General features: G+C 40.9%; 1 protein-coding gene across 6 annotated transcripts; it reads left to right on the top strand.

Moving 5' to 3' along the window:
- The first annotated feature begins 5,551 nt into the window (after nt 1-5,551).
- METTL22 (methyltransferase 22, Kin17 lysine) lies at nt 5,552-23,522 on the top strand. 6 transcript variants are annotated; one of them, XM_073362492.1, is made up of 12 exons: nt 5,645-5,933; nt 7,773-7,800; nt 8,796-8,944; nt 9,460-9,831; nt 11,317-11,357; nt 11,443-11,587; nt 14,343-14,414; nt 15,161-15,214; nt 19,315-19,395; nt 20,904-21,006; nt 21,516-21,684; nt 23,318-23,522. In XM_073362492.1, the coding sequence occupies exons 3-12, from the start codon at nt 8,812-8,814 to the stop codon at nt 23,351-23,353; spliced, it is 1,206 nt and encodes a 401-aa protein (XP_073218593.1). In that variant the 5' UTR covers nt 5,645-5,933; nt 7,773-7,800; nt 8,796-8,811; the 3' UTR covers nt 23,354-23,522. The 6 variants fall into 6 exon arrangements, with proteins under 6 accessions (XP_073218589.1, XP_073218595.1, XP_073218591.1 ...); XM_073362488.1 differs by lacking the exons at nt 5,645-5,933; nt 7,773-7,800 and adding an exon at nt 5,552-5,637; XM_073362490.1 differs by lacking the exons at nt 5,645-5,933; nt 7,773-7,800 and adding an exon at nt 5,564-5,637 and having other exon boundaries at nt 8,592-8,944.
- Nucleotides 23,523-24,216: the final 694 nt, after the last annotated feature.

Genomic DNA, 24,216 nt, shown 5'->3' with positions numbered 1-24,216 from the left:
AGCTCATGCTCAAATAAATTGGTTAGTCTCTAAGGTGCCACAAGTACTCCTTTTCTTTTTGCGAAGACAGACTAACATGGCTGTTACTCTGAAACCTGTCATCTGTCTTGGTGGTTCCTGTGCTTATTGGCAGATTTGCTCACCTCAGAGATTCACTGCATCCCTCAGTTTGGCTACTTTTGCTAGTGGTGTTATACCAATAAAATAAAAACCAGCAGGATCTTATTAAAGGGAAAAAGGCAAAATACCACATTTATTGTGAATACAGAAAGAATCATAGTAAGCAGTTAGTTATAGCTATAACATTCCATTCAATCTCATATTTATTCACACATTCATTCATACACACACACACATACACACCCACACACACAGGTTCTGCAAGGTTGTTATCATAGTTACCAGCCTTAGAGTTGCTCATGCCAAGCCACTGGCCAGGTGGCCTGGACATGAGGAGGGAGCAGGGCCTTGTCAGATGCTCATCTGATGCTCCTGGAAGTTGGTTTGCAGAATCAGACACCAAAGTTCTCACTTTTTAGAGTCTATTTTTATAGGAATTTCTTCCTATGCCATCTATGGGCATTGCTTCATCATGCTGTTGCTGAATCAATCAGCAGATAGCACATTCCTGACGGCTCCAAGATGTTATCTTGTTCTTTGGTTCTCCCATCCTTGAGGCTGTTGGGTGGATTCCAGTCTGCCCTCCGGGGGGGGGGGTCGTCTGGTTATTTCCACTTGACGCCTTCTTCAGCCGATGGACACTGGATTCTTAGGCTGGCACCTCCCTGATCATTCAGTTATTATCCACACCAAGCATCCATCCACATACATCCTCTATCTCTATTTTAATCACAATTGTTAATACAACAAAAGGGTGGGGAGTCTCTGGGTGCTGTTTCTGTTGTTAGAGTATTGCTTTGAGTCTCTCTCTCTCTTGTGAATTGCTTTGAGAATAGACTCTGTCTTAGAATGTACTAACACAGTTAGCAGCTTGCAAGTTTCACACATAGAGGGAGAAAAACAGTACCAAAAACCAAGAGACCTCTTAATTAGTAATACCCTGGAATTTAAACTCTGGGGAATCAAACTCATTTGTGATTCCCCCAGGAGTAGAGAGTTAAAGAAAGCCCAATGACAACCCAATTCCTGTTTCTCTGTTGTGCACCTCAGCAGACATGCCAAACCCGTGAAAAAAAGGCAGAAATTGGGCTTGGTTTTGGCTTAATTGGCTTGTGAGTTGCTTGTTGGCTAGTTTTTTGGCTTGTAGCTTGTTGCTTCTTTTTTTTGATCGCCTCCTGGCAAGCAGGGGCAAGGGGAGGAGAGAGTTAGGGGTGCACAGTGGGCCCAGACTGCATGCCAGGGGGATCTAGTCACATAGAGGTGGCTTGTTTTGAAGTGGGATTAGGTTGATTTTTGGCTTATTGTGAAAGTCTGGGTGCTTATTTACCGCATGAAAGTTGGCAACTGTGCACCTCAGTCTGGGTGTGTCACACATGCCAGCTGGACACATCTTGGGGGAAAACTCTGCCCCTCTGGTCTCAGACACCCACACCTCTTCCCCCCAGAGCCCGCCGCAGGGCACCCCCAGCTCAGACAGCTGTTCCCTCTCACTCCCCCCAGCCCAGCCTTGGAGTACCCCCCACCACAGACACCCACAACACCTACCCCCAGAGCCCAGCTGCGGGACAACCCCCAGCCCAAACACCCACACACCCTAACACCCAGAGCCTAGCTGAAGGATTCTCTCCCAGCCCAGACACCCTGCACCCACTACCCCACAGAGCCCAGCAGTGGGGCTTCCCCCCAGCCCATGTTTTATAAACAGAAGGCTTCAGTCTTCAGCAAGGCTGTCTGTTAGGCACCTCACATACACATTCATTTTTAAAAATTAAATTGTAGAATAAATTCAGTAATGAAGTTATGGCACATTAATTCCACATGAACTATAATACTGTTATTTAGCAGCATGTGATTGATACACAGCTTGGGGGGAGGGGTGGAAACAAGTGAGGGTTGTTTCCAACAAGGAAGAAATGAGATGTAAGAAAAGAAATCAGCAGTTTGTGGATGAGATGTTTTATCAATTAAAACTAAAAACTGTTTGAATTCTCATCATGCTTCTGCTTGCATCCCTGACAGTAATGTACAGTACCTGCAGAGAGAGAGAGAGAGAGCTCAGTAGAGAAAAATTGTGAATTGAGTTACACAATGAAAATGTCAGCTAGGTATAGGACAAGCTATCATTTTCGTTTTGAACCCATTTGACCTATAACTGCTTCTGGGAATTCTATGAGAGGCTGCAGCAGCTTAGTTAGGAATCGGTCTCTCAGAAACTATGGATGAAAGGCTCTGAAATGTAAGCATTAAGTATGGCTTCTATTTTCTTAGCTCCAGATTTGGCAGATACACAGTCTGGTCTTTTCACATCCACTAAATAGGATTAATTTCTATAAAAGTTCTGCCTAATTTTAAAATCACTGGCAGTGCCATTCTCCAATAGCTGTCCCCTGAAACATCATTATCATTCTCTACTCTCCCTCTGCAGGGGACTTAGGCCAACATCAAGCAGCTGGGCTCCATCATCCATGCCCTACCTCTTCCATCCATGGCTTACCTTGACCCCAAAGCCTTGCTGGGCAGATGCACAGAAAGCTACTGTGGAATCCTGCACCACAAAAAGAGTCCCGATATGCAGAGCCTCTCCAGAGCTGGACCTCTGCACAATGCAACTCCGGTTCCTTGGAGACCCCTTTGCCACCCACAAGATTTGGCCTACAGTGCTCACTGGGTAAATAACATGCAGAAGCCTGATAATTTCATTCTTCCTCAGACTCCCTGAGACAGCAATTCCAAAACTAATTAATTGTTATATCATTTAATTTGCACTTTGATTTAAAAACTTCTTTGTGTAAAGTAATAGTATTTAACTTTTTAGATAGTGACATTTACTGATGCAGTTTTTGTGTTGTTTTTCTCCATTGTGAATTGATAAGATTTCATGATGAACATGACCTGCTTTGCTTCTGTGAATGGTTTTAGCACTTTGCAGCAGCAGGGACTATGCTAGCATAGAGAGGCTCCAGTAATAACTTAGGTGGCTGCATATCACACCAAAAGTCAAAATAATATTCTGGTCTTTTCATAAGAGCCAGATGAAAGGAAGAAAAAATCTTCAAAGCACTTTTCTCTGATGCTGACCCAAAATAATTTATAACAGTAACTACAATAATGGATGTGAAAGGCTGGATATTTTTCTCCCCTTACAACTGTACATTGTGGACCTTAAGAGTGCCACAGCCTAAAGTTCCTAATAATTCACAGTATTCATAGGCGCTGACTCCATGGTTGCTCCATGGCTGGAGCACCTACAGGAAAAAAATGGCGGGTGCTGAGCCTCTACCAGCAGTCAACCCCCATTTCACCCCCAGCACCTTCTGCCCCCCAGCAGCCCTGCCAATCATTACCTCCCCCTCCCACCTGGCTGGGACAGGAGGTTGGGGTGCGGGAGGGGGTGAGGGCTTTGGGTGTAGGCTGTGGGGTGGGGCCAGGGATGAGGGGTTGGGGTGTAGGAGGGGGCTCTGGTCTGGGGCTGAGGGGTTAGGAGTGCAGAAGGGGGTGAAGGCTCCGGCTGGGGGTGTGGGCTCTGGGCTGGAGCTGGAGATGAGGGGTTTGAGGTGTACGAGAGGGCTCAGGGCTAGGGCAGGGGGTTGGGGTGTGGGAGGGGGTGTGGGGTGCAGGCTCCGGGAGGGAGTTTGGCTGCAGAAGGGGGATCAGGGCTGGGGCAGGGCGTTGGGGTACAGGAGGGAGTTAGGGTGCAGGAGGACTTTCAACGGCTCAGTCAGCAGGCATTTCCGGTCGAAAATCAGATGCCTGGCAACCCTATAAGGTATAAGGGATTCTCAAGGACCAGTTACAGGCACAGCTGTGAAAATCAGGTCAAGGTTAAGTCTGCTGTAAATGACAGTTCTTTGACCTGATTTTCCTGCTATTGGATGCATGTAATTCCAAGGACCTTCATGGGGCCTTGTGATGGGGTACAAAAACCTCACACTGTCTGAACAGGTTAAAAGGCAATACTTGGCCTATGTAGCCCCCACCTCTGGGCTTGCAGAACATGCTGTGACTGGAGGAGCTGGTTAAAATGCAACTCAGAAGCCAAGGTGAAGGGTGGTGGACAGCCTACAAGAGAAAGGAGCCATTCTTCTGACTGGTTTCCTACAGGTTGAGCCTGAGAGGGGAGAGCAGGTAAGGCCCACAGGTGGTGCCTTCTTTAAATACTGCTTTCTTTGAGAACCAGCAGGTAATGCAGGGCCTTGCACCTTTGGACTTTTTCTTTCTTTCTTTCTTTTTGGATGAGAGACTGGACTGTAAGGGTTATACCCCAAACTGAAGGGACCTCATGATAGCCCAGGGAGATTAATTTGGACTTCCTGTGGGGACAGCTATGCCTGTGTTGCTTCCCACAGGGCCCTGGGGTGGGACACAATGGAGAGGAAGGGCCCAGGCCCTCTTATGACACCCTAAAAGGGTAAAAGCCCAGATGTGGATGGAAAGTTGAAGATTCCTGGCTTAAGTTCAGGCACAAATATTGTTACTGCCCTGACAAAGGGGCAAAGAGCTGCAAGTTGGATGCATTAATTACTAGGCTGCCTCATCCTCTGAGCCCCTGTCACTCTTGTAGGAAATAAGGGCTTGTCTACACAGTGGGGCAATGTGCACTACAGGTGTGTGATTTTGAAAGCTCACTAACCTGTGGTGCATTAATTGGTCCATGTGGATGTTGCTGGTGTGCACTAAAGGTTCCTTAGTGCACTTTAATATACTAGCATTTCAAACTCTACATTACAGTGCACGGGGAAACCTTTAGTATGCACCAGCAGGTATTCAATAGGCGAACCGTGGGCTGAATCTGGAGTGCCAGACACGTTTGTTCAGAGCCTGAAAGCGCTTTATATTGCTTTTTATTATTTTCTCTGGAGTCTGAACCTTGACTATACCCTGACCGAGAAATTTGGACCTTGACAAAAAATAATCGACCACCCCTGGTCTACCCAGACAAACTAATGCGTAACAGGTTAGCGTGCCTTAGCAATCACACCGCTGTAGCCCGCGTTGCCACACTATGGAGACAATCCCCCGGTGTGTCTCCCAAGGGTTTTAGGGAACATCCTGTGTCAGCACCAATTCATGGGTGCAAGCCCCCCAGCGGCCGCCAGCCCGTTCGAGACGCGGGGCGCTGGAGCTGACTCCCCTTGGTGCCCACGCGCAGGTGGGGAGGCTGCAGGAACTGCTGGGCAGCCCGGGGGCAGGCCAAGTACCCAGGGAGCTGCCCAAAGCCAGGGGCGGAGGCGGGTTAAAAGCGAGGCCTCGGCCCACTGAGCCAGGCTCCTTAGAGGTGAGAATCCAGCCTAGCCCCGCCCCTTACCCAGGGGGCCCTTGGGTAAGTGGTCGGGCAGCAGCAGCATCCGGGTCCCTGCTGCCCCGCTTTGTTCCCCCTCTGGCTCTCAACAGGCCACGCCCCTGATCAGGTCCCTCCCTCCCCCCACCGCCTGGGCGGGACGCAGGGTGATGGCGTCATGGGGGAGCTGGGGCTGCCCCGTGGCGGCGGAGACAGCCGCCTTAGCTCTGCCGCGGGAGGTGAGCGCCGGGCCGGGCTCCCCCAGGCCTTGGTCCCTCCTTCGGCTGCGGTCCCGTAACGCCGGGGCGGGCCGCCGGGCCTCTTCCCCACAAGCGTCCATGCCTGAAACCCCGGGCTCCCGGCGGTGGCCGCGCCCCAGTGCCCCGGGAGACCGCCGGGGCTGGGACCGCCGGGCCTGGGGAGCTGCCGCAGCCATGGCGGGCTGTGCAGAGGGGGCTGGGAACGGGGGCGGATTGTCTGTCGCCCCCCGGGCGCCGCTGTCCGCGAGAGCCCCGCGTGGCTTTGTTTCTAGCAGGTCTGTGACCCCGGGCACCGCTCGCCCCGCTCTGCAGGGAAGGGAAACGCAGCCCCCAGAGCAAGGAGTTCTCCGCCACCTTGGGCAGCCCGGCGTGTTTTGTTGGGTTAGCTCAGAGTGTTTTGGAGAAAGAAGTCAGTTAGCAAACTCTCCTTGTCATCAAGAAGCAACGGGGAGATGAGGCACGAGTCCAGCTTTTCTTTACAGCTTGCCTTTATGGCTTACCACCTACTTCTTTGAAATAGCATCTCACTTCCTTGCCTGAAATATGGAGAAGCCTGCGGGTGGGGAATGCCCAAAGTACAGCAATTGCATCCCAAGTTGTGAAGTGTAGCTTGTAGCGGTCCTTTCCTTGTAGGTCTTGTGTTCGCTAGGGAATTTTATACCCCCCTCCAAAATAAAAATAAAGAAATCGTTCTACTTTCATTTTACTACTATATTTGGAAAATAAGGAGTTTTTCTGCTAATGTGAAACAAAATATTTAGTTACTAATTCTGGTCATTTTTATTTGTCTAGTAAGTTTACCAGTGGTAGTAGCTATTCAAACTGAAATATCATTTCATGTTCATTAATTAAACAGTGGTTCATATGGTTCTGTGACTTTTTTTTTTTTGAGTGAGCTAACTATTCCATTTGTTTGTCAGCAAATCAGTTTCATTTACAAAGTATAGCCTATGAAATACTTCTCATCTCAAAGTGATAAATGTAGACAGAAAAAAGAAACATTTTCTAGTATTCATAAGGATTACACTCTAGTTTGTGTTCTGGGAGAAGATTCAGCACACGGCCTGCGTATTAAAAATCCCAGAATAAGAATGAGTTAAGATGGACATGATACAAATGAAGTGGGGTAAAGAGATGTTTAATAAGAGATTACATTCTATTTTTGTTCTGTGACAACAAAACAGCTATTATGTTCTCAGAACATTTCTATGCTGTAATACTGACACACAGCTTTTTGGACTGGAAACACTACTCCTAATTTAAAACAAACAGAAAATCAAAATTTATGTCAGTTCCCATGGAGGAAAAGCCTACTCCTTATCAGGAAAGCACATAGAGGGGTTTGGGCCTCATTTTGTGGAGAAGTGCACCAAGCAGCTGAGCTTTCATGAGAAAAGGGAGCATATCTATTATTTGAATTTTAAAGGACCAACCAGTGGTGGTATCCTTAGTGGCCTGTCCCTGTTGTGATACTTTTGTCTCTGAGAAGGAGCCTATATGATGTGTGCTGGACTGGAAAGTTGACTGTTGGCAGCTACACCAAGAGTTATAAGCCACCTTGTGTATATCTTGTTTTTAATTTTTCCCAATCTCATGTATCTCGTCAGAAATGCATTGAGAAGGGTAAACAGGATTTTCTGTCACTCCATTTTCCACCTTAGTTATCATCTCCTTCCACTAGAATGTGTAACTTTTACATGTGAAGAGAGAGGCAGATTCTTTAAGAGTCACGGGTAGTCTGGGGGGAGTTTACTTGCTTGAGAAGACACATAGAAGCCCAGATTTTATTTGAAATAGTTTATACTCCTTGCTTTATTGGTTACAAAGACCGAGAGACAAAATACAGGATACTTTTGATCCCTTCTATATTCACCCCAGAGCTTACCGCATTCTTCTAGTTTCTTATTTTCTACTACGGTCTACACATCAGCTTCCCTAACACCTCTGATAAAAGACCACATTTGGGAACATTTTTTTTAAGTGCATTTTTTCTGATTCAGATACAGCTCTAGGTTAGAATAGACTGTCCACAAAATGTATAAGAAAGGGACCAAAAGTTTCCATTTTCAAAAAGAGAAACCAAACAGCTGATGTTTGTGTCTGTCTATCCACAGGATCACAGATAAGGTTCAAAATTATCATGTAAGTTACAGAGATTTTTAAATGTTGAAAAACATTTCCACAGTGAGGGGTTATTTTCTATTAATGTATGTTTGCGCCTCTGTAGAGGGAGCATGGTTTAGCCCTCGACATTAGTGCTCCTAAGCATGTATGGAGGAATGACGAGAAAGAATGTAACTAATATTTTAAAAATCTCTTGCCCTCTAATTCTGAAGCCGTAGGGCAGAAAATCAGATTTGTCAATGCTTATGTTCACTGCAAGATGTTGAAATACTGATGTTGCCAAGAGTTGGGGTTTACTTTGCTTTTGTAATGAAACATTTAGACACACTGGCCACAGCTTGCAACAGTGACTGGTGATTTTGGGTGCCCAAAATGAAATGCATTAAAGTTGCCAGACTTTTTGAAAGTGCTGAGCACCCACCATCTAAAAATCAGGCCTTTTAAAGCTGTCTCAAGCTGGCCACCAAAAGCCATTAGTCGCTTTGAAAACTTTGATCTGTGTATGTATGTACCAAAGTAAAGACCTGTTTGATGTGGTTTCAGAATGTGGTACAATTTTTTTTTACACAGCTTCCCTTTCCAAATGGTTTGGTGCAAGATTTGTGCCAGTCAGCCTGGAAAACCCGGGATTGTGTATTGACAGCACATTGAAGCCTCGGTTTTGTAGTGGACAGCATGAGATGTCAGCAACTTTACTGAATGCATAAACGATATAATCTGTAGTTTTTTTCTTATAAGGAATTATATGGCAACTTTTAAAACTACCAGACTATAACTCAAAGCTATATTTATATTTATTGTTTTTACAGTGGGCATCCTGCTTTACTTTTTTTTTTAATATCTTATTGGAGAGTGATGTACTAAGTTTGCATGATTCTGACTTGCCTGGGATCTTCACCATAACTGTCTTATGAAGTTATTCCAATGAGCAAACATTTTAAATAAAATGTATTGAGAAGAGAAGCATCTCCTGTTGTGACAGCATTTCACAAGGTGCTGTCGTCTTGTTGTAGATGTCCCTAGCATACTATGGTAGATGTGGCAAAGAAAAAGACAATGGATGACATCACATTTAGAAGCAACACTGTACTTTCTGATGTTCATCTACACACCCCAAGCAAAAGACATCTCATGGTGCGATTGAATACCGTTGGACAGCCAGGTAATGTACAATCAGATGGTGCTTAGAGTTTCACCATTGGTAAAATGGGGATAATAATATCGACCTCCTTTGTAAAGTGCTTTGTGATCTACAGATGAAAAACTCAATATAAGAGCTCAGCATTTATTTATTTATCGTATCTTAAATTTATTTGTAACCATGAAACCTGGTGTCAAGGATTAAATTAAATTCTTAATTGGACATTAAAAATTTGCCTTAAGACAGAAATGTCAGCACTAATTGTATTTAGTTATAAAATATTTTAAGAGTTGTTAACGTTTACAGAGTAACATATTTCACTGTAATTATAGTGCCAATTTTTCCAGCTACAGAGAACTGTCTCATAATCTGGTTTAGCTCTCATGTAAACTAAGTGATTTATCAAAAAAATACTGTTATGTTTATTTTGATATTTTATACGGAAATAAATTTAGAAAATGCAAGTTTCATATTGATTCTGTCTTTAATCTTTCATTGTTTGTCTTTGACGTCCTTTTTTTCTGTTTTTGTGTTAGTATTTCTGTCACAATTCCAGCTCCTTTTGAACAAAAATAATTGGGAGTCTGAGAGAAAAAATGAAAAAGAACTTACAACAGAAAATATGGGACACCAAACCAGAGATGGGAAGGAATTGTGTGACAAAGGTAGTAATGATCTAGATTTTCTCAACAAAAATGGAAGAGAAGCAAATAATTTTAAAGGGATAGAAGCTCTGCTGGATGATGACGGGGATTTGGAAGTGGTCAGAAAACCTCAATATGTGCCTGATCCAGACGTGGAGGATCTTTCAAGGGACAAAGTATATCCCATAATTCTGACTAAAGGAGGAGAAGATATTTTTGAAGATGTAAAGCAGGAAAGTACCTGCAATAATATTATTAAAATAGGTAAGCAAAGCTATAGGCTGATACACAGACATTAATCATTTACTTTTGTTCATACAAAAGAAAACATGGGCTATATAATACAGCAGTAGCAGTTATTTTATGCCAAATGAACAGGTATTGGCAACTTGATTTGCTTTTACTTTGATACTTAGTTGAGTAGTAACACTTTAGTAACTCGATATGAAATTTTCTTTTTGAAAATTAAATTCCCCATCAACCAGGTGTCATGTAACTCAGGTAGTTCCTGACTCTCGGCACCCATCAAGGCTCTGAAATATAGCTATTATGGCCTTTAGTTGTTGCAGAGCATAAACTCAAGCTTCAGATTTAGAATCTTTTCATTTGCTTGAAAAACAGACACTTTCTTCTCTTTTTAAGTGTAGTTTTTATGGCTAATCTGGTTCAAGTGGGTTCTCTTCTTTTTTTTAATTTATAATAAATCCTAAAGTATGGGGGGACACGTAAACATGTTGGTGTATACGACAGTTTGTATTGTCAGTTAACCTTTTCTGGTATTTATCAGTAGTGCAAGAATGTGATCTACTTATATTTGACTCTTTCATGTTTTAGCTGCTAAATCAAAATGTTTAGGTGTGTAGTTCTTTACATAGTATGATTATTCGTTCAGGACTAAGAGCTCTGTGTAAGGTGGAAAGCTTGTCTCTCACCGACAGAAGTTGGTCCAATGAATGATGTTTACCTCACCTTCTTTGTCTCTCTAATATCCTGAGACCGACATTGCTACAATAACAGTGCTTCTGTTACTCTATTTAAAACTCCTTCGTAAGGAAGGGGATTGATTATACAGAGAATCAGAATTTGTCCGATGGTTTCCAGGGATCCAAAATTCCAGAAAGCTTTTTCTGCTGAACTATACCGGTTTAAGATGTTACTGAACAAAAGCTGCTGACATTTGGCTCTTCAGTGGAATATGTGATCTTAGTCCATTTGTTGGAGGATAGTTGTCCACCTCTCAAACCACTATTATAGCTGGCACTACAATAACATACTTTTTAGTAGTCTCAGAGTCCACAACAAAATATCTCTCATCCATAGAGTTTGTCTTTTTCAAGTCAGGATTGAGGCAGGTTGATAAATTACAAAATAAGCTTATGCTACCGCTGCCTGTAGTCCACCTGTTATCTGGTTAAATGGAAGATCTGTGATAAATGTTCTAACATAAAAACAGCCACTTATAAATACCTATTCATTGTTATGTTACTGTAAACAGTTCCTTGTTTATGTTCAGAGACTGCATGTATAGTGTTAAGCACCCTACTTTTTACTGTGTTTTATGAGTGAGTCTAAAAACACAAATTTTAAAAATGCAACTTAAAAAGAATATGATCCCAGACGGTAAAGATAGTGTCCTTTGACATTAAGTTTAAAAAAAATCTTTAGCTATGACTCTTATTTATGTTACTTGTTCATTTAAAAAAATGTTGTTAAAGTACTTGTTTCATTTTTTTGCTTTCATTTTACCAGAGCATACAATGGCAACACCATTGGAAGATGTTGGTAAACAAGTATGTATCTTCTTCATGGTATCCTGCACTTCGTGAACTGTTCATCAGAGCCTTAACTTTCTATGCCTTCTGCTTTCTCCTGAAGGTCTGGCGAGGAGCCTTTCTTCTTGCAGATTATATCTTGTTCAAACAGGACACGTTCAGATGTTGCACAGTACTAGAGCTTGGAGGAGGAACTGGAATTACAAGCATTGTCATGGCAATGGTTGCGAAGACTGTGTACTGCACAGGTACTTTGATGCAACTATTTTTAATTAAACACTAACGTGAAAAAAGTCTAATTGTGTAGAAGCACAGGAAATTTGAATGAAGCATCTCTTATTTCTGCTGGTTTTTTTCCGTTTAGCCCTTTTTTCTTTTTTTTTCTGATTATACATACTGACACCAAGTAACAGGTTCTTGATTTCTTGATAATACCATGCAAAAAATTTCTCAGTAGATGACACAAAAAAGAAGTGGTGTCTTACAAGTGTGAAATGGAATCAGGATCTTCATTTTAGGGAATAAGAAAAGGAGTACTTGTGGCACCTTAGAGACTAACCAATTTATTTGAGCATGAGCTTTCGTGAGCTACAGCTCACTTCATCGGATGCATACTGTGGAAACTGCAGAAGACATTATATACACAGAGACCATAAAACAATACCTCCTCCCACCCCACTGTCCTGCTGGTAATAGCTTATCTAAAGTGATCATCAAGTTGGGCCATTTCCAGCACAAATCCAGGTTTTCTCAACCCCCACCCTCCTCCAAAAACCACACACACACAAACTCACTCTCCTGCTGGTAATAGCTCACCCAAAGTGACCACTCTCCCTACAATGTGCATGATAATCAAGGTGGGCCATTTCCAGCATAAATCCAAGTTTAACCAGAACGCCGGGGGGGGGGGTAGAAAAAAACAAGGGGAAATAGGCTACCTTGCATAATGACTTAGCCACTCCCAGTCTCTATTTAAGCCTAAATTAATAGTATCCAATTTGCAAATGAATTCCAATTCAGCAGTTTCTCGCTGGAGTCTGGATTTGAAGTTTTTTTGTTGTAAGAGCGACCTTCATGTCTGTGATTGTGTGACCAGAGAGATTGAAGTGTTCTCCGACTGGTTTATGAATGTTATAATTCTTGACGTCTGATTTGTGTCCATTTATTCTTTTACGTAGAGACTGTCCAGTTTGACCAATGTACATGGCAGAGGGGCATTGCTGGGACATGATAGCATATATCACATTGGTGGATGTGCAGGTGAACGAGCCTCTGATAGTGTGGCTGATGTTATTAGGCCCTTTGATGGTGTCCCCTGAATAGATATGTGGGCACAGTTGGCAACGGGCTTTGTTGCAAGGATAGGTTCCTGGGTTAGTGGTTCTGTTGTGTGGTATGTGGTTGTTGGTGAGTATTTGCTTCAGGTTGGGGGGCTGTCTTTAGGCAAGGACTGGCCTGTCTCCCAAGATTTGTGAGAGTGTTGGGTCATCCTTCAGGATAGGTTGTCTACAGCCAAGCTCTGTGATACAACCGCATTTGCTCCAACCCCTCAGACAGAGACAAACACCTACAAGATCTCTATCAAGCATTCTTACAACTACAATACCCACCTGCGGAAGTGAAGAAACAGATTGATAGAGCCAGAAGAGTTCCCAGAAGTCACCTACTACAGGACAGGCCTAACAAAGAAAATAACAGAATGCCACTAGCCGTCACCTTCAGCCCCCAACTAAAACCCCTCCAACGCATTATTTAAGCTGCATTCTGGTTAAACTTAGATTTATGCTGGAAATGGCCCACCTTGATTATCATGCACATTGTAGGGAGAGTGGTCACTTTGGATGGGCTATTACCAGCAGGAGAGTGAGTTTGGGTGGGGTGGGGGGGGACACGACGGAGGGTGAAAAAACCTGGATTTGTGCTGGAAATGGCCCAACTTGATGATCACTTTAGATAAGCTATTACCAGCAGGAGAGTGGGGTGGGAGGAGATATTGTTTTATGGTCTCTGTGTATATAATGTCTTCTGCAGTTTCCACAGTATGCATCCGATGAAGTGAGCTGTAGCTCACGAAAGCTCATGCTCAAATAAATTGGTTAGTCTCTAAGGTGCCACAAGTACTCCTTTTCTTTTTGCGAATACAGACGAACACGGCTGTTACTCTGAAACCTGTCATTTTAGGGAATGTTACATTTTTACATTGAATTTAAATAGAACATGACTGGGTAGCAGCTACATTTCTCGTAAGGAAGCTAGCTGTGTACAACAGAAAGTCCTGATTATTTAGCTTGTCTCTAATGTACAGAATTTTGGAAAGTTAGCTTCTGTATATTTTGTTTTATTTGCGCAGCTTGCATAGTGTCTCAAACTTGATTGATACAGGCAAATAAAGAACCAGTTCTATGGCTATTTTTGTATTCGTTTGCAGATCTTATTTTATTGACAGATATACCATTGAAATTTCAGCTGCACGTTGGAGATAACCTTGTCAGTCAATTAGGTATTAGCTTAGCTTTTGCTAAAACTGCAGTTTTAAAACAAACAAAAAGTCTGAAAAAGACAATACTAAGAACAACTAACATTGTGGATCCTGCCTAAATTTGTTTTCCGAAGAAATGAATCTGCCTTTGATTGTAACACTCTAGAAAACTGTTGTTTTTACAAAAATGATTGTTCTTATGAACAGAGAGAGCCTTTCAACTCTAGGTCTCCTGTTCAGATACATCCTAAATATTTGACTGCTAGTTGTCTGTGTGAAAATGTTTGGCAGTCTAAGTTCACCTCTTCATGAAGAAGTGTCCAGATCATGACATTTGCTCATCACTGCTGGCCTTAATATTGGGCTTTGTTATTGGCAGTGTCAGCAGAGAGCACAGGAACTATGAATAGGCCCTGGAGATTAAGCTATCCTCTCATCCCAAGAAGGAGTCTATCACGTAGGTCAGGGCTTCAGCACATTCCGAATATAATATTGTTTTCAGTACAATTATCAGTTATTTCCAGATGTTGGTGAAGATCTTCTGGCTATGTGTGAGCAAAATGTAACATTAAACAAGCATCTTACTGAGCCAGCAGGTAAGAACCATTTGTTATTTCTCAATTGCTAGTTTGTGCCTTTGTCAGTAGAACTGTTCCTAGAATATACAGTGGCGGCCATATAGGTTGATGTCACTATCCAAATGTTTACAAATAATGAAACTTTTTATCATAATTGAAAATATGTCTCATAGAAACAAAGACATGAAAACTCTATATAGGGTCCACATTGCGGTTGCTGCTCTTCTGAGCACAGCGCAGGACTCTTTCAGGGCACTGCTCTCTTCCAGTCAGATACAGGCAACCATGGTTGCTGCACAAAGCTATTGTGTAATACGGAATCCTTCAAGAGTCACCTGGAATAATTGGGAGTCGTGGAAGTCTTTGGGCCAAAATCAGCAGTGTTGTAAATTGAGTGTCAATGGTGAAGTGGTGTAATAGTTTCTCATTGGAATGTATAAAACAAATGTTAAAGGGTTGGAAGGGAGCTATCTTGCAGGTAAAATAGCTAACAGGAGCGCATAAGGTAAAGCAGGCTCCCTCTTCTGCACTTCTCCCATTGTTTCCTTCTGCATGTGTAACTATCTGATTTGGCTGAATGCCAAATCAGTTCATGTCAATTTTTTTTTTCACTTTTTCCACCATTTTTCCACTTACAGCACCACTTCACTGCTGATTTTTGGTCCATGATCTCCACTAAATTACCATCTGAAGGGTGGATGCAGTTAATTTGCCCATCAGCTGTAGGTTTTTTATGATGTTTTTGTGTGTGTGTGTATGTACAGGAGGTGAAGTTAAGGTAAAAGAGCTGGACTGGCTGAAAGATGAGTTCTGTACTGGTAAGTAGTTGTGATGCATTTAGTTCAAACTGTTTTCCATGATAGTTTTGAAATAGTTAAACGTACTAAACTGCAACTAACAATTCTTCAGTTACATCAGGTTCGAGTAAAAATCACTTTTTAATAAGTCGGAGTGGCCCCTTCTGAAATTAGTGATCATTTCCAAGAGCAGGAGTATTGAGTTACAAAAGTCTGCATTAAACCAATAAGTGTCACAGTTCAGTGGGTAATTGCATCTCTTCTCCCTCCATGGTTTCCTTAAGGGTGCCCCCTTAGGTCTCAGGCCTCCAGTCATCAGTTCTCTATGGGCAGGGACTCGCATCCCTCCAGACTGGGGTGGACACGCTTGCAGTCTTATTGCAATTTACTGTGCTTATCCCAGCAATTCTGACCTTAGTCTTATTCCTGCCATTCTGCTATCTCCCAGGGGCTATGAGAGTGACCACCCAGCTTTAAGAGTATAGTACATTTATTTAGGACAAAAGCATTACATGAAAAAACATACAAACCAGTATATTCTACACTCATGCTAAGCCTACCACGTGGAGACACTGGTAGGTTTCCAGTCCTTCAGACTCTTTCAACAGTGTTTTGACCTCCTGGTTATAGTCTCATCTGAGTTCAAGGATCAAATGAGGGACCCTGAGTCAGTTCAGGCTGCCCCTTGTTTCCAAAACCCCATTCTTTCCCTACGGTGCCTCTTGAACCTGGTCAGAACCAGTATGTGATGGGGCGGGATCTGAGTTACTACAGAAAATTCTTCTCTAGGTATCTAGCTGGTGAATCTTGTCCATATGCTCAGGGTTTAGCTGATCACTATATTTGGGGTCGGCAAGGAATTTTCCTCCAGAGCAGACTGGAAGAGGCCCTGGAGGTTTTTCGCCTTCCTCTGTAGCATGGGGCACGGGTCACTTGCTGGAGGATTCTCTGCTCCTTGAAGTCTTTAAACATGATTTGAGGACTTCAGTAGCTCAGACATAGGTGAGAGGTTTTTCGCAGGAGTGGGTGGATGAGATTCTGTGGCCTGCGTTGTGCAGGAGGTCGGACTAGATGATCATAATGGTCCCTTCTGACCTTAATATCTATGAATCTATGTGCAGTACCCTCCGGGGGGGTGGTACTTCTCTGAAGTTGCTTATCTGTCCTAGAATCTGCAGAATTTATCCCTCATAGATTGTAGTTCCTCTCTGCATGGAGCCAGAATGCAGTCCCTAGCTCCCAAAGATCTATGCCATACTTAGAGATACCAAAGTCGATGAATATTCCATGGGACTATAGTGTCTGGCATTCCTCACTATAGTAGTCTTTTGAAGTTTTTGAAGTTTTTATGCTTCCAAGATCTTAGATGGGTCACATTTTGATCTTATCTTAATGTTGTTGTGAAGTGTGTGTAAGCATACATAATGCACGTCATGCACATACACTAATGCCCAATCTGTTGACCGGCTGGCTGCAAAACACATCTATTCTTCCAAACCTTTAGGAAGGGAAGTGGGGTGGGGTGGCTAGAACAATTAAAGTAGCTCTGTGATAGGATGCATGCAATTTTTTGTGAGGTTTTTGGCTGGGAGAGGATTGGGGGTTTTTTAGCTGAACTTATGATACTTTAAATATTTGGCAAGGGCACATAGCTGGGGATCGTTCTTTTTGTTCTGAATAAATGAAAATCAATACAGCTAATTTGGGGGCAATGAATATCAGTATCAATAAAAGGGACCTCTATTTTTCTTGGGTTAAAATTGTAGGTTCTTTACAATGAAGTTGTCATCACTGAACTGTACAAGCAGCTGTATGCAACAGACTACTACACTTTCTTTGGACCCTGTCTCAATGTAATCATTCAAGCAGCAGTAATGGGATTTAATGCCTTCAGAAAAAGTAGTGCTTCTCTTTTACGATTAAAAAAGCCCCATTCATGCAGATGGAGTTTTGAGAGAAGAAAAAATTACTATTCTGGTTTTGGACTTTACAGGCTGACTCCTAACTTTATTGAATATGTAGTAGCAATGTTGCCTCTTGGATAGTGTCTTTGGACATTTAAAAATCCAGTCTATCAGTATTCCTATACCTAAAATGCATAGCTGAAATTAAGTAGGAATTTTGATCAAAACTCACATTTATTTATGTTTTTGTTTTTTCTTTGTTGTGATATTTCTTTTAATCGCTTGAGAATCAAATATTCAGATCTGCCTATGTGGTGGTAAGGGATGCAGCAAGACTTTATACTCATATAAGCAAAACTTTGCACCCCAGGCAACCGATTCTGAGAAGAATCAGTCATACTAGAGAAAGGAAAGCATAGCACTTCATTGGAGTGGGGTTTGGAGCTCCTGAAGGGGATAAGAGTTTCATGTAAACAAACTCATCAGTACCCAACCCCAAGGAGCCTTCTGTGAATTCTCATCCACTCCTTTCTCCACATTGTAGCTTTTACTGCTGCCCTAGTAACAGTTGTGGGAGATAGATTATTGTGGGTTGGGGGCAGTGGAATGTTCATTCGATAGGCCAGATGCCTTTTGCATTGACCATGCCAGAACTACTAACTGTAATATGTAAATTATCACTTAAATCAGATTCTGTACCAGATGACTGGAGGATAGCTAATATGACGCCAATTTTTTTAAAAGGCTCTAGAGATGATCCTGTCAATTACAGGCTAGTAAACCTAACTTCAGAACCAGGCAAATTGTTTAAAACGATAGGAATCACCAGAATTACCAGACACATAAATAAACATAATTTGTTAGGGAAGAGTCAACATGGCTTTTGTAAAGGGAAATAGTGCCTCACCAATATATTAGAATTCTTAGAGGGGGTCAACAAGCTTGTGGACAAGTGGATTCCAGTTGATATAGTGTACTTGGACTTTCAGAAAACCTTTGACAGGGTCCCTTATCAAAGGCTCTTAAGCAAAGTAAGCAGTCATTGGATAAGGGGGAAGGTCTTCTCACAGATCAGTATCTGGTTAAAAGATTGGAAACAAAGGGTAGGAATAAATGGTCAGTTTTCAGAATGGAGATAAGTAAATAGTAGTTTCCCTCAGGGGTCTGCTCTGGGACTAGTGCTATTCAATATATGCATAAATGATCTAGAAAAAGGGGTGAACAGTGACATGGCAAAGTTTGCAGATGATACAAAACTACTCAAGATAGTTAAGTCCAAAGCAGAATGTGAAGAGTTACAAAATCTCAAAAACCTGAGTGACTGGGCAGCAAAATGCAGATGAAATTCAGTGTTGATAAATAAAAAGTAATACATATTGGAAAACATAATCCCAACTATACGTACAAAATGATGGGTTCTAATTAGCTATTACCACTCAAGAAAGAGATCTGAGTCAATGTGCAGCGGCGATCAAAAAAGCTAACAATATTAGGAATGGGATAGACAATACGACAGTAAATATCATAATCCTTCTATATAAATCCATGGTACTACCACACCTTGAGTACTGCGTGCAGTGCTGGTTGCCCGTCTCGAAAAAGTATATTAGAAATGAAAAAGGTACAGAGAAGGGCAACAAAAATGAAGGGTATGGAACAGTTTGTCTATGAGGAGAGATTAAAAAAACAGACTTTTCATCTTGGAAAAGAGATGACTGGGGTGTGTGTGGGGATATGATAGAAGTCTATAAAATCATGAATGATGTGGAGAAAGTGAATAGGGAAGTGTTACTTACATCTTCACATAATGCAAGAACCAGGGGTCACCTATTGAAATTAATAGGCAACAGGTTTAAAACAAAAAGAAGTACTACTTCACACAACGCACAGTCAACCTGTGGAACTCATTGCCGGGGATGTTGTGAAGGTCAAAAGTATAACTGGGTTTAGAAAAGAATTATATCAGTTCATGGAGGAATGGTCCATCAGGTGACTATTAGCCAAGACGGTCAGGGATGCAACCCCATGCTCTGGGTGTCTCTAAGCCTGACTGCCGGATGCTGGGACTGGACAGTGGGATGGATCGCTGGATGATTGCCCTGTTCTGTTTATCCCCTCTGAAGCATATGGCATTGGCCACTGTTGGAAGACAGGCTACTGGGCTAGATGGACCTTTGGTCTGACCCAATATGGCAATTTGTATGTTCTTTGTTATAGACCCTGAGGCTCCCTACAGTTGGTCTGAAGCAGAGATTGCTGATTTGCATGACCACACCACGGTGATACTAGCAGCTGATGGTAAGAGAATGTAACCGAAGCCAGGGACCTTGATGAAAGTGACATATGAATGTGCAAATGTCAAGTATTTAATCTTGAATAGGATAACTCAGGTTGTTTTTTTTTTAAAAAGTAGACCAGATCCTGAGCTGATGTAAAGTTTAATTGACTTCAGCGGAGTTATGATAGTCTTCACTATCTGAAGTTTCTTGCTGTCTTTCTTCAAAAATTATAGATTATAATTACAAATTAGAAATTGGAAACCTTTTTGAAACAGCCTGTTCTTTCTTTCTAAACTTGGTAACAAAATATGAATAAACTGTTTAACGGGAGCAGCAACTTGAAACTTAGTAAATTTTTTAAAACAGTTGCAAGTAGTTTCTTGAACTACATCTGCCCAGAGTCTCACTGCCAACTTGTGCGGTTTTCTTACATGTTTTTCTCTGTCCTGTTGCTGAGTGAAAGACTCATACAAATAACAGAACAAGCAAACAGACTGACCTCACTATATAGGAGAAACAGCGAAATATTGGCAATGAAGTAAATAGACTGATGGGACGTGTTTCTCTGATGTTTGAGTTATAATTGTCATAGGTGTTACTTCTAACAATACTGGGTAAAAAAAGTTTCAGGCAGTGTTGTGATTGTATAGATATTCTTTTACCACATACGAAATTTTAACTTCTCTGAAGCAAATTTGTTGTAAACTGAGCACGGTTCATACAGTCAGTAGTGAAGTACCACGCCTTATCTCTCAGAAAATGAAAATTATCTAGATAGTATTTTTTGAACTCTGTACCCTTCACTGTAGACCTTGGAAAAAACAAGAGAAATTTTTTTCCTCGAAAACCATGCCCTTTACTCTTTTTATGTAATTTGATCACACTTTCAGCCTTTCGTTTGTATCCTAAAGTGGTGAATATTTTCTAGTGCAGCTGTTCTGCAGTATGTTTCTTAGTAAGTAGTGCCTGGATTTGTTGAACTCAGTTGTGTGTATAAGTCCTGCCTAGTGTCTTTAGACAGTCAGATCAGGAGGCAACGTTTCTTATACATCATATGATTACGTTGCTGATGATGTAACCAGTCGCTGGATGCCTTTTTTTGGCATACTGTATCTTTTCACTTTAAGGAACTTGATGGGCCTGATTCTCTTCTCACACAAGTTTAACTTTTGAGTTCAGCCTCATGATTTATATCTCCTCCTTCCTTTAAGACATACAGTAAGGTATTTCTTGGTTGGGAGAGAGCCTGTTTATAGATAATGCAAGTTGCCAGACTAATGATTTGCATTGACATTTGAGAAACCAGTGAAGGCTTGACAAAAAGCAGCTGTGATTAATATAGCAGAGTCAGTTGTTGCCATTAAAAGCTCTTCCTACTTTCTCCTACACTACTGTCTGGATTTGTCCTAAAGATTGTTCATTAGAAATAATCTGCATAAGTAAGGATGATTGTTTTGTGTTTAAAATCATCTATGACTAAAACAGTCAAACGTTCATCGCTATGTTAATGTTTCTTTTGTATTTTAGTTTTTTATGAAGATGACTTAACAGATGCTTTATTCAAAACACTGTACAAAATCACCCACAACTTGAAAAACTCTTGCACAATTTACTTATCAATAGAAAAGAGGTAAGTGCCACCTTGACCTTCCTTAAGATCTTTGTTTTTGCTTCAGATCTTTTGATTCTCATTAACTGATCAGACATTTCAATGAGTATTCAGTGCACAGTATGTTCTTTAGCCTCCAAGCGTTCTCAGGTTCTGAACCTACAAAAGTCATGAGAAAGAGTTATGATTCTCTCTCATTGTTCTCGCTATGTGTCATGTCATGCTATCCTTGGGTAGAGTTACGCAAATGTAGCTAAATGAGAAAAAGGCCTAAAATTGGTGGGAAGGGAGGGTAGTTTCTTTCTTTGAGACAGAAATATTATCCAGAACTGATCAGTATTCTGATCTTAATTAAGATAACACACTTGCTATGAAAAGAATATGGTCATTATTGTTTGACATCAATAAAAAGAATTTATATTGCATTTTCTCTCTGCTGCTATATTTGGGGAAGTTAAGTATCTATTTAAGATACAAGGGACAGGGAAAATGCTTTGAGATATCACTTTAAATGGATACTTTCTTGCCAGGCTGAACTTCACCTTAAGACATATGGACATTACATGTGAAGCTTACAATCATTTTCGAAATACTTTGAATGATCTGGAAAACTTACAAGATAGCAAAATGAAATATACTTCTGAGCCCATTAAGCTTGCTTTCTGCCAATTTCTCGTTTATGAACGGATTGAGCAACTGGTGAGTGTAGTTTATCACACTAAATGTAATGTGTTAAGAGAATTACTTCAAAAAGTTTTCAGTTCAGTCAATATAGTGAGTAAAAACACAAAACAATTCACCATTTTATTTACGTTCATAAAGAAGCTATTTGTTGTCCAAGAAATTACCTTTATATTTACATTTTTTATGCTGGGCTATGTCACAGCATATCAAGGTTTTATGAATTACATACCCTGGCAAAGCTTATGTTGATAAGCTTTATTTTACCTTTGAGTAAATTAATATAATCTGCATCATAAACATGCTCACTAGAGCAACAGAAAACATGATTTTCAGAGTAACTACAAAACAGAACTAAAATATTAATTTATTTGCTAGTAAATGTCTAAAATAGTGCCATGGTATGTTTCTCTATGTAAGAAAAGCTCCTTTCCACGTTTCGAATAAAAAAAAACCTTTGCTACTTAAAGTGTACTGAAAAAGAGATCATATCAAATTATTAATAAATTTTAATAATCTTAAAAATTACCAGATGCAGTAATTTTTAAATGGTTTCCTTATTTACTTATTTTACCAGAGGGCTCTGTTGTCCCAACTGTATATAATTTCAGTAATACCTAAAGTCACGTAGAGAATGTAACCGTTGGTACCATTTTAGATGTTAATAGTGATTATCTGTTGTTGCAGAAAAAATAAGTAACCTTGAACTAGATTTTTAATCTCTTGGAGGTTCGTAAAGATTGTAACTCATTTGGTCAAATATTCTGTGTTTTTCTTTTAAAATATCTGTCTGTAATAGGACCTGATTTGGACGGAACCCTAGTTTCATAGTTAATTTTTTTTTTTATTCAGCTTTGATATGTACAATGACCAAAGCCATAAGAAATAACAACATACTGTTTTTGTGTTATATATTTTCTAGGTCTCATATGCTTCATAAATGTTTTTTGCCAAAGATTGTATTATGATCGTGTTGGTCTTTAGTGCTCTGTATGTAATAAAACCGTAATGTACTGTTTCCATTCTACTTGAAACTATAAGTGAAATCTCTAATCACAATTTAAAATATGGTGGTGATAGAGGACTGCTTATAAATTACACTTGTGACCAAGACAGTCTTCTTTCTAATGTTCCATTTAGCAAACACACATCTGCTCTACTGTTCATTCTCCAGAAATAGAGACACTTTTCAATGTCTCCTGTTCCTCACGTTTTTGTAGTAAAATATATTGAGTGCATGTATATATTCAGTTACACCCTTGAAGGCTGTATGAGGAACCATTTGCAGAACCAAGCAAAAAAACACAGAACAAGTTATCAGCCAAAACATACCTTCTGCAGACCCCAGAATTTGTGAAATTATTGTAATGACATTTAATTTATGGCAATGTTAATTATTTAGAATACTGAATTCCCTTGCTAACTTCAGGAATAGGTAGATTCAACTTCTCTTGCTGTAGCTAAAAGGTACAAAGCTCCAAGAATAATAGCTAAATTAAATTAGTCTTCAAAGATACTTCTTGCCTTATGCATGCTGCAAGCAAATTTATGTAACGGGCGGATGTTGAAACTAATTTAATATTCCTTAATAATTATCATGTTATAGTGGCCTGAGTGCATTCTAAAAATACACTTTTTTCCCTTTGCACAGGAGCTGTGGAAGATCATTGCTGAACCACTTATGTGACCTCTTTCACATAAGACAGCTGAAGACCTTGAGGCAGAAAATTAATGCTGTTCTACAAATAAAACAATGTAGAGTTTTTTCCAGAAGATGTGCTCCCAATGGAACCATAAGCCAAGATTTTGATGCAGATTTGCCTTAAACTAATTAAATATATCTTGTAGCACTTAAAGGATGATTTCTTTATAGTTTTTAATGATGCTGTTTTTAAATTGCTCCTCATAGTACAGATCTGAAAACTACTCTTAACTACTTCTATCAACTTTGTGATGGATCCACAGATACTGGCTCTCTAACAGTCATGATAAGGTGTCTTTACTCCTGGGACCAGTAATTTTTTTTTCTATGACTTTGTCCCTGTACACTAATAACCACCCATCCAACCTCTTTCCATGTTACAGAAGTGTCAATCTCATACACTTACATTTATATCTAATAATCAGTAAACTCAGAGCCAGATTCTACTTCCATACCAGGTTAGTATTCTAGACACTTGTGGAGTGATCTGCAAAAGGCCCAACTGCTTTTCACCAGGTGGTTGCTCTGAGTTGAGGAAACAATCTATTTTTAAAACTTCAGAATGAACTACGAAAATGGAGGACTACCTTTTCGCCTACTTTGACCTTTCTAGTGTAGAAGCCAGGATTTCAACTGATGCACAGAGTTCAGGTTTTGTATGCCTCTCTCTGGAGCAATTCTGCTCGCATCTTATGCTGTTCAATCCCTGCTAAGCTGAGGGTGGCATGAATTGTCCACCCTCTTTCAGTCCGTGGAATTCTAGCCTCACAACATTCCTGTGGGTGGGTGAGATTTTGGGAGGAGGAGGAAATTAGTGCCATGGAGCCTCTTTTGCATTGCCCACTCAC

This window comes from Lepidochelys kempii, chromosome 10, assembly GCF_965140265.1.
Source record: "Lepidochelys kempii isolate rLepKem1 chromosome 10, rLepKem1.hap2, whole genome shotgun sequence".
NCBI lineage: Eukaryota > Metazoa > Chordata > Testudines > Cheloniidae > Lepidochelys > Lepidochelys kempii.
Note: the sequence above shows the minus strand (reverse complement) of the source record. Positions and strands in the feature narration are given on the sequence as shown.